This window comes from Branchiostoma floridae, chromosome 5 (genome assembly GCF_000003815.2).
Source record: "Branchiostoma floridae strain S238N-H82 chromosome 5, Bfl_VNyyK, whole genome shotgun sequence".
Classification (NCBI taxonomy): domain Eukaryota; kingdom Metazoa; phylum Chordata; class Leptocardii; order Amphioxiformes; family Branchiostomatidae; genus Branchiostoma; species Branchiostoma floridae.
In genome coordinates, this window is record NC_049983.1 from 29,507,996 (window position 1) to 29,518,909 (window position 10,914).

Consider the following 10,914-nt stretch of genomic DNA (forward strand, 5'->3'; position numbering starts at 1 on the left):
TAATCAGGGACTGTTGATGTGCAAATCATCCGTAAACAATTGTGACTGTGTTTGGGTCATTCCCAGAATCTGGAGGAAGCAGGTGTTCAATTATCGACAGACACTAGTAGGTACACGACACTGCACAAATTGGATGCCCCTGTTTTCAGGTGTCGGGAGGAGAGAGATGCTGTCGGTGTTACTGGGGACAACAGACGTGTTGCCGGGGGCAACAGCCATGTTGCCGGGGACAACGGACGTGTTCCCATCCTGCTGGTGCATCAGCAGGGGCGCACAGCCGACCGTGCGGCTGCCTCAGCTTTAGGGACCGGTTGGGACGTGATCATGCCGGCAGGATGGGCCATGGTCTTCTGGCTGGGCTTCATATACAGGGGGGCGCGTGCAGGGGGGCTGAGGTGGGTACAGGGGGGCGCGTGCAGGGGGGCTGAGGTGGGTACAGGGGGGCGCGTGCAGGGGGGCTCAGGTGGGTACAGGGAGGTCATGTACAGGGGGTCATGTACAGGGGGGCCCGCGCAGGGGGGCTCAGGTGGGTACAGGGGGGTTATGTACAGGGGGGTCATGTATAGGGGATCATTTACAGGGGGGTCATGTACATGGGGCCCGTGCAGGGGGGCTCAGGTACGTACATGGGGGTCGTTTATGGGGGAGGGGCAGGTATTTAAAGAGTGGGGTCATAGTCTTAGGGGAGCTGTATTTTAGGGGAGCTGTGTATTCATAGGGGCCTGTATTTTAGGGGAGCTTTGTTCCTTGATCCCCCTCCAGCTCGTTGTTGATAATCTAGCTAGTGAAAGTTGTTAGTCCAGCTGGTAAAATTTTTTGTTATTTCGGTGAGATAAAAGTTGTTTCTCCATTCCCCAGGGAAATGCGGCGGCTGCACCTGGAGACCGGTCAGCTATTTTTCCCTGACGACTTCCCGGATACTGGGGCGTACCGAACCCTGCAGCAGGAACAGGCGGCAAAGCTGAGGGAGCAACACGACAGGTTAGACTGGCTCACACAGACCACAGGCACACACATACGGACGCACCCAACGGCCGACACGCCAACATTTCCCCGTCCGACACGCCAACATTTCCCCGTCCGACACGCCAACATTTCCCCGTCCGACACGCCAACATTTCCCCGTCCGACACGCCAACATTTCCCCGTCCGACACGCCAACATTTCCCCGTCCGACACGCCAACATTTCCCTGTCTGCACTGTAAGAGTGAGATGATGGAACAGGCAATGTTTGTTAGATATAGAAGTGTCAGCTAAATATGGCAACATCTGCTAAATATGGCAACGTCTGCTAAATATGGCAACATCTGCTAAATATGGCAACGTCTGCTAAATATGGCATCTGCTAAATATGGCAATGTCTGCGAAATATGGCAACGTGCATATGATGATGGGGCAAACACGGTTTGTACTTAATAAACTCTGGTGCATCCCCCGAGGAGAGCCATAAGTGATGAGGTCAAAAGTCGATGAGTAGCTCATAACCAGTCAATACATCAGTATTATGGCTGCAGGTGGGGCTTGGGACATGTCAGTGACGTATATGGCCAGAACAGGAGTATGTGTTATGCAGCACCACTCTCCAGCAGAGATGTTGCTATGTGTCACAACACCAGCAGTGCTGTCCACATACATGGCTCTTACCTGTACAGCCATACAGGTTTTGTCATGATGTAGTCAACAGCATTAATTTGGACATAGATGTTACAAAATGGATGTATAATAGCCTATGGTTAACCATATGTTGCCCTGATCTCGCCCCATTGTAGGTACCCACCAGGGAAGAGGCCCAACTTCGCCAGACTGGGGACGGCTGCCCCCTTTCACTGCCCTTGGGAACGGCTGGTGGCAGGCTGGGCACAGCTGGCAGGCACTGAATCCCCGGGACAGCCTCAGGGAGCACAGCTGGCAGGCACTGAAACCTCAGGACAGCTTCAGGGAGCACAGCTGGCAGGCACTGAAACCTCAGGACAGCCCCAGGGCGCACAGCTGGCAGGCACTGAAACCTCAGGACAGCCCCAGGGCGCACAGCTGGCAGGCACTGAAACCTCAGGACAGCTTCAGGGAGCACAGCTGGCAGGCACTGAAACCTCAGGACAGCCCCAGGGCGCACAGCTGGCAGGCACTGAAACCTCAGGACAGCTTCAGGGAGCACAGCTGGCAGGCACTGAAACCTCAGGACAGCCCCGGGGCCTCTGTGTTGCCAGGGACAGCAGGATACGGAAGCAGCTGTCCCAGCTGTGTCGTCATGGTGACCGTAGTCATGCCGACCATCCCGAGCTGGTACCTGTTCTCACCTACCTGGTGGCGGTGCGCCTGAGGATGGTCTCCCGGGGAACGCCTGTTGCCATGGCGATGATCTGTGCGCCCACGGCAGATGATGTGTCCGGGGGCGTGGCCGGGGGCGCGGCATGTGACCCAGTAGAACCTGCCCACCCGGAGGGGAGGACCAGCGATGACTGCGATGTGGTCAGACACTGTTCCCGGCTAACGCTGGGTTACGTTTCGGCCGGAGCCAACAGCCTGTCGCTAGGGCGGGGCGTCGGGGTCGGGCTGTGCGCGTTGCAAGGGCTGCTGGGAGTGCTGCAGTTACAGGGGCAGGGGCAGCCGCCCGTGGTGTTGGTGCGAAACCCGAACTCTGCACAGTACCGCTTCGCACACCTGACTATCCTGTAGTACAGCCCAACCCACAGTACCGCTTCGCACACCTGACTATCCTGTAGTACAGCCCAACCCACAGTACCACTTCGCACACCTGACTATCCTGTAGTACAGCCCAACCCACAGTACCGCTTCGCACACCTGACTATCCTGTAGTACAGCCCAACCCACAGTACCGCTTCGCACACCTGACTATCCTGTAGTACAGCCCAACCCACAGTACCGCTTCGCACACCTGACTATCCTGTAATACAGCCCAACCCACAGTACCGCTTCGCACACCTGACTATCCTGTAGTACAGCCCAACCCACAGTACCGCTTCGCACACCTGACTATCCTGTAGTACAGCCCAACCCACAGTACCGCTTCGCACACCTGACTATCCTGTAGTACAGCCCAACCCACAGTACCACTTCGCACACCTGACTATCCTGTAGTACAGCCCAACCTACAGTACCGCTTCGCACACCTGACTATCCTGTAGTACAGCCCAACCCACAGTACCGGTTCGCACACCTGACTATCCTGTAGTACAGCCCAACCCACAGTACCGCTTCGCACACCTTACTATCCTGTAGTACAGCCCAACCCACAGTGCCGCTTTGCACACCTGACTATCCTGTAGTACAGCCCAACACACAGTAACACTTCGCACACCTGACTATTCTGTAGTACAGCCCAACCCACAGTACCGCTTCGCACACCTGACTATTCTGTATATATACAGCCCAACCTACAGTGCCGCTTCGCACACCTGACTATCCTGTAGTACAGCCCAACCCACAGTACCACTTTGCACACCTGACTATCCTGTAGTACAGCCCAACCCACAGTACCAGTTCAGCAAAACAAGAAATCTAAGCAGCATGCTGCCCTACCAACTTTCCTTCTGTGCAACGCCCGTTCCCTGGTCCCCAAAGTCGACGAGCTGGCTGTTGTAGCGAACCAGACTGGGGCAGCAATTCTGGCCATCACAGAGACATGGTTACGCGAGGACATACCGGACAGCATTGTGGACCTAAGTGAGTACACTCTGCACAGAAGAGATCGTAGGAACGGCGTCGGTGGCGGTGTATGTGCTTATGTCAACTCATCGATACCTCACAGTAGACTCGTTGATTTAGAAGACGACTCTGTTGAATGTCTCTGGTTACGCTTACGACCTCACCGTCTACCCAGGGGCGTAAACAGTATAGTAGCCGGTGTAGTCTATAATCCACCCCCGGGTTCGCTCAGACACAAAGCAGATAAGGATGTGATCGCGTACCTCAACGCATCAATCCAGTCAGCGGAGACGAAGTACCCCATGTCCGGAGTTGTACTACTTGGTGACACCAACCAGCTCAAGTATAAGCCATTGTGTATGCGGACTGGGCTGAAACAGGTTGTCTCGCGTCCAACCCGAGGTGAAAATCAGCTGGACTCGATTTTCACCAATCTGTCTAATCACTACAGTAGTAAACCTTTACATCTCCCTCCATTGGGAAGTTCTGATCACCAGGTACTAGTGTTACCGGGCACGCCATGGGTAAAGGAGCCTGTCTTCGTGCACCGCCGGAGAAAATGTACTCCCGAAACAGTACGTTCGCTTGGTCTGGCACTGAACCTCGCTGATTTCTCCCCAGTGGAAAACACTCCGCATGCAGAACAGAAAGTACACCAGTTCTATTCAATTCTGCGCCCACTACTCGACAGCTTGTTACCCTTTAAGAGGGGGAAAGTCACCTCCAGGGACAAGGAGTGGATTACCCCCCGTATTAAAGGACTGATAAGAGAGAGGCAGAAAGCCTTTATGTCAGGAGACACTACCAACTACCAACGTCTACGTAACAAGATACAACACTACATGAAGACAGCTAAAAGATCTTTCTACGAGAAAGAAGTAGACCATCTAAAACACGGTGACACACGCAAGTGGTTCAGTCTTGTGAAGTCCTTGATGGGAGCTCCGAAGAAGAGAGAAGGCAGTTTGCCTACCCCTGGAATAGACTGTGATTCACTGAGTGAACACTTCTCGTCCGTTTGGTCGAATGTTACCCGTGACATACCGAGCACTGCAGACGTCTCGGACCAGCTTTCCACTGGATCATTGCCAGAGCTCAGTATAGGACAGGTTAAACTCCAACTCAGAAAGCTCAACCCACGCAAAGCTACCGGAGACGACCACATTCCGACATGGATTCTGACTACTTTCCACGAGGAACTTGCTCCTGTGCTATGTAACATCTACAACTCCTGTCTGCAACAGGGCATATTCCCTGAACAATGGAAGTCGGAGTTGGTCGTTCCAGTACCGAAGACATCTAAACCCAAGGGGCCTGAAGAATACAGAAGGATCTCCCTTACCAGCTGTCTGGGTAAAGTACTGGAATCGTTTGTCCGTGTGCTGTTACAGAGAGACACTGACCACCTGATCCATGGCTCCCAACATGGCTTCAGGCCGGGGAGATCAACGGTGTCGGCCCTCAACCACATTACGCAAACCTGGCACGACGCGCTCAACAGTAAGCCGAAAATGGATGTACATGGGTCATTCATCGACTTTACCCGGGCGTTTGATACAATTGACCACGGCAGTCTTCTGCATAGCTTGGCAAAGATGGGGGTGAGACGGGACCTGTGGTGTTGCTTGCGCAGTTACCTGAGTGACCGTGTACAGCGTGTCAGGTGGGGTTCGTGTATCTCCTCGCCACGCCCAGTACTCGCCGGAACCCCTCAGGGTGGGATCATCTCGCCATCTCTGTTTGTCCTGGTCATGAACAGTCTTGACAAAGGCATCCCGATCAGTGTAGCCCCAGTTAAGTACGCTGATGACTTGACAAACACAGAACTTCTCATGGGATCGCTACCAGGCCAAATGCAACTTGCCATCAATGAAGTTGACTCTTGGGCGAAGTCCTACAGTATGGCAGCTAATGTGAAAAAGACCAAAGACATGGTGGTCAGCTGTCGTAAGGAGGCAGTGAACCCCCCTCCACTTACTTTGAACGGGGAGAACGTAGAGCGTGTGCGGAGGTTCAAACTCCTTGGAGTGATAGTCAGCGACGACTTGTCCTGGGGCCCTCACATTGAGTACATGTTGTCGAAAGTCAGCCCCAGGATTCACTACCTGCGACTGTCCAAACGAGCCGGGCTACCAGCAGACGTACTTCTCCAGATCTACAAGACATTCATCCGCCCAGTACTGGAGTACGGCTCACCGGTGTGGGGAGGTCTACCCCGCGGTCTGGCTGAAGAGCTGGAGAAAGTCCAGAGGTCCTGTTGCAGGATCATCGGTATACCCTACGAACAGCTACCTACCTTGGAGTCCCGGAGACGGGATGCGACTGTACGTGAACTGAGAAGGGTGGTGGCTGACGCCACTCACCCTTGCCAGGAGTTCCTGCAGCCGGCTACAGAGTGTCAGTACCAGCTACGACGGGCTCCCCGTTTTAAGCTGCCACTAAGCCGGTCCAACAGACATTCGCAATCGTTTATCCCCAGGGCCCTTGCTCTGATGAATGACAATTAACGCACTATCACATCCGTATGACGTGTACTGAACTCATTGTTACAAATATTGTATAGTAAACGTCTGTAATTTGTGATTTTAAGCAAAATTATAAGTCAATGTAAAGTATGCCTTTAAAATTGTAATAACTTTTTAAACAATGTTTAATAACGAAGCTTGTAAACACCAACACAATTCAGGCTAAATTGTCTGCAAAGTGGTGATTTTAATAAAGTTCAAAGTTCAAAGTACCGCTTCGCACACCTGACTATCCTGTAGTACAGCCCATCCCACAGTACCGCTTCGCACACCTGACTATCCTGTAGTACAGCCCAACCCACAGTACCGCTTCGCACACCTGACTATCCTGAAGTACAGCCCAACCCACGGTACCGCTTCGCACACCTGACTATCCTGAAGTACAGCCCAACCCACAGTACCGCTTCGCACACCTGACTATCCTGTAGTACAGCCCAACCCACAGTACCACTTCGCACACCTGACTATCCTGTAGTACAGCCCAACCCGAACTCTGCACAGTACCGCTTCGCACACCTGACTATCCTGTAGTACAGCCCAACCCACAGTACCGCTTCGCACACCTGACTATCCTGTAGTACAGCCCAACCCACAGTACCGCTTCGCACACCTGACTATCCTGTAGTACAGCCCAACCCACAGTACCACTTCGCACACCTGACTATTCTGTAGTACAGCCCAACCCACAGTACCGCTTCGCACACCTGACTATTCTGTAGTACAGCCCAACCCACAGTACCGCTTCGCACACCTGACTATCCTGTAGTACAGCCCAACCCAAACTCTGCACAGTGCCGCTTCGCACACCTGACTATCCTGTAGTACAGCCCAACCCGACCTCTGCACAGAGTACCGCTTCGCACACCTGACTATTCTGTAGTACAGCCCAACCCACAGTACCGCTTCGCACACCTGACTATTCTGTAGTACAGCCCAACCCACAGTACCGCTTCGCACACCTGACTATCCTGTAGTACAGCCCAACCCACAGTACCACTTCGCACACTGACTATCCTGTAGTACAGGACTACCAAGTTAAAGTGAACTTTCACATGTAAGATCCAAATAATTTTAGTTGGTCAAATTGTTTCCTTTTTGTTGTTTCAAGTTTAAGCGTTACATGGAGTAATCAAACTTCTGTATCCTAGGTCTGGATCTCACAAAACGTGAAACACTCTATTAAAAAAAAATAAAAACTTTAAACTTATTGATTATCTGGAACCCCGTTTTGTTCTGCGCTACTGAATAAAGGAGAAACTGTACTATTATTGTTGTTGATCCTTTTTACTATTGTTGGTCTATGGTACGATATCTAGAGAAGTATTTATAAGGAAGGGGAACGATGAGAACCCAGTATGGATTCATTGCTGTTTTTTTTATTATATTTCAATCCATTCAATCCTCTTATTTAGGTTTGTGGGTCAGTTTTAGAAGGAAAATATATACATATATATATTGGGCCCCTGTGCCCAGGTATTACAACCTTTAGTTAGTTGGTCGACGTACGGTGTTTTACCGTACAACCTGAAATTTGTTAAAGAGGTGCATAGGACATATCCCTTAGGACCCTTTCAACACCTTTTGCATATATCACTTCAAAATGACCCGTGAGGATTTTGGCCATTTCTTACTACTAGTGTATCTGTTTGTCCTATGACCTTGTCTTACAACCAATGACCTGAAAGTTGTGAGAAGGTGTATAAGACATGTACCCACAGTACTTCCATTTCACTTCAGGCATACATTACTTGAAAGCTCTTGAATTTTTTATTTTTTTTAATTTTTAGACTAAAAATGTATAGTTTGGGCTCCTATGCCTTAAAACCAAACGACCTGAAATTTGGCATGAGGGTGCGTATAGTATGTGCCCAAAGGACTCCATCAGCGCTCATAGTGTACATAACTTAAATTGGTTTAATTTCGGATTTTTTTGCCACTTTTGACCATAAATGTACATTTTGGGTTCTTGTGTCATGCTGGAGCCAACTGGTCTGGAATTGGCATAGAATGGTCCATCCACCAAACCTACAGGTATGGCGTTATTGCTGTACATCATGTCTGTAAATAAACACCCGCAGGCGTTATTGCTGTACATCATGTCTGTAAATAAACACCCGCAGGCGTTATTGCTGTACATCATGTCTGTAAATAAACACCCGCAGGCGTTATTGCTGTACATCATGGCTGTAAATAAACACCCGCAGGCGTTATTGCTATACCACCCCGTGGAAAGCTGCGGCGTCTGAAAACCTGCCAGTAATTTATTGTCGAGCATTGATAGGTGACACCATTTAAACGAGGCGGATCATAATGCCAGCATTTGCGGAATAACAATTGTGCACAATCGAATTTTACGTCCTTCTAGACGCTCCGTTGATTACAGTCTTCCCCTTGGGAAGCTACCGGGAAGCAATAACGCCGCCGCCGCTAGACTGGTGTCAGTTTGGGCATGCCTAATGCACTCTGGGAGATAACAGCACGGACCCCGGGTATCAATAAAAGCACCCCCGTCAGATTAGTGTCAGTTTGGGCATGCCTAATACAAGACGCAGCAGCAGTGCAATCTGGTAAAAGTTCACAGCACCGAAAGCCTGTTATACCTGTATCCTTCAGTTATACCTGTATCCTTCAGTTATACCTGTATCCTTCAGTTATACCTGTATCCTGCAGTTATATCTATATCCTTCAGTTATATCTATATCCTTCAGTTATATCTATATCCTGCAGTTATACCTGTATCCTTCAGTTATATCTATATCCTGCAGTTATATCTATATCCTGCAGTTATATCTGTATCCTGCAGTTATACCTATATCCTGCAGTTATATCTATATCCTGCAGTTATATCTATATCCTGCAGTTATATCTATATCCTGCAGTTATACCTATATCCTGCAGTTATATCTATATCCTGCAGTTATATCTATATCCTGCAGTTATATCTATATCCTGCAGTTATATCTATATCCTGCAGTTATATCTATATCCTGCAGTTATATCTATATCCTGCAGTTAAACCTGTATCCTGCAGTTATACCGTCACGTTCCGGCGGCGGGAATTCTCCACACGTCCATGATGGAGGCATGGTGCATGATTGATGGCCCCACAGGACCTCCGTTCATCATCATCATCACAGTCCGTACAGCGGAGCCCATCACTGGGTGTAATGAGCGCCGCTACCTCCTGCTGTGACGTCACACCTCCTAGAGTGCGCCGCTCTCTTTGACGTCAAACCATCAGGAAAGGATCCGCGACGCGCGAGGAATAAAGATAAGGCTCCCATGGTGCAACGCGCGAGGAATAAAGATAAGGCTCTCATGGTGCAGCAGAGAATTCAACTCATCTCTCATCTGCGTTGCTTTTCCCTGAACATGTGTTTGATAATTCTGTCTGCATGTAAATATGTTCCTCTAGTATACTGTAAACGCATTTAAGTGCGCGGCGATTTAATTTTGCGTTAGCCGGAAAATGAACTTTGCGCGGTGGTTTTAATTTCGCGTTGGCACCATGCACTGTAGTCTCATTCTGTCATGGAAAAATGTTCGCGGTGGTTTTAAATTCGCAGTGAAGCGGCCACCGCGAAAGTTTCTGCATTTACAGTATTGAAATAATGGACATGCATGTTGAACGTATTACCTCCTTGACTGGCATTATGATCCACAGGCATTATGCTATAGATCATCCTGGCCTGCCTTACCATAGCACTAACCCCACAGCCTGCCCGGATACAGTATACATAACTGTCCCATTGAAATAATCCAGAATAGATTCTGTAAAAATATTCTAGGAGTACAAAGAAGTTCTAGTAACTCGGCGTGTAGAGCGGAGCTTGGTATATACCCAGTTGATCTAGATGTTTCAGTCCGTATAGTCAAATATTGGCTTCGACTCAGACAATTAAATATGTCTTCACATCCGTTACAAGTAGATGCACTTCAGTCACAACATTATTTACCAGAGAACAGCCGCAGGAAAAACTGGATACATCATGTAAAGGAAATACTTGATAACAGCGGCTATTCATACATCTGGAATACCGACATCATAGACAGCAGTTATTCATGTACATTGTTAAGGAGAAGGTTGAATGACATGTATACTCAAACTTTCTTTTACAAGTTATCTGTAGACGAAGGAAAACTTAGATTTTACAAAAACTTAAAAACAACATATGACATGGAAAACTACTTGTACCATAATAATTATGATTACCGCTCAGCAATATGTAAGTTACGAATTAGTTCGCACCCGTTAGAAATAGAGAAAGGAAGATACAAAAAGCTACCTGTTCAAGAAAGAATTTGTAAGCAGTGCACAATGAATGCAGTTGAAAATGAAACACATTTTATTTGTGAATGCCCCCAATTCGAAGCCGAAAGAAAAAGGCTATTTGATAGAGTGACCGAAATCACACCAACATTTTCATTGTTAAAAACGCCACAAAAGATTCTCTTCCTACTAACATCAAGGGATCAATCTATTATAGAACACATGGGGCATTTCATTTTCAAATGTCTTCAAGAAAGAAGTCAAACCCTGTAATAGTTACGTAGACTTAGTACCCCATTATGTATCGTATGTATATTCATCCACTTAATATGTGTATGCTAGAATTTAGTTTATCTACATGTATTCAGACCACATTTATTCATCTCATGTAATTAGTCATTCTTTTCTTGCAATTAGCCCAATGGGCATGAATTTGCAATAAACTTTATATA

General features: G+C 48.7%; 1 protein-coding gene and 2 long non-coding RNA genes across 4 annotated transcripts in view; 2 read left to right on the forward strand and 1 right to left on the reverse strand.

Moving 5' to 3' along the window:
- Positions 1 to 3,273, forward strand: part of LOC118416425 (ribonucleases P/MRP protein subunit POP1-like) — a gene marked incomplete in the record, with an annotated part of 12,558 nt that extends 9,285 nt beyond the window's left edge. Inside the window, 3 exon segments of the mRNA XM_035821523.1 lie at positions 150 to 395; positions 859 to 981; positions 1,771 to 3,273. Coding sequence (XP_035677416.1) covers positions 150 to 395; positions 859 to 981; positions 1,771 to 2,677 — 1,276 coding nt within the window.
- Positions 3,274 to 6,518: 3,245 nt separating this feature from the next.
- LOC118415747 lies at positions 6,519 to 7,252 on the reverse strand. Of its 2 annotated transcripts, none has more exons than XR_004831136.1 (3): positions 7,105 to 7,252; positions 6,944 to 6,999; positions 6,519 to 6,849 (listed from the first exon to the last, which is right to left on the reverse strand). It is a non-coding gene; the product is annotated as an uncharacterized LOC118415747 (long non-coding RNA). The 2 variants fall into 2 exon arrangements; XR_004831135.1 differs by having other exon boundaries at positions 6,519 to 6,896.
- LOC118415748 lies at positions 7,031 to 7,460 on the forward strand. Its single transcript, XR_004831137.1, has 2 exons — positions 7,031 to 7,165; positions 7,213 to 7,460. It is a non-coding gene; the product is annotated as an uncharacterized LOC118415748 (long non-coding RNA).
- The last annotated feature ends 3,454 nt before the right edge of the window (positions 7,461 to 10,914 follow it).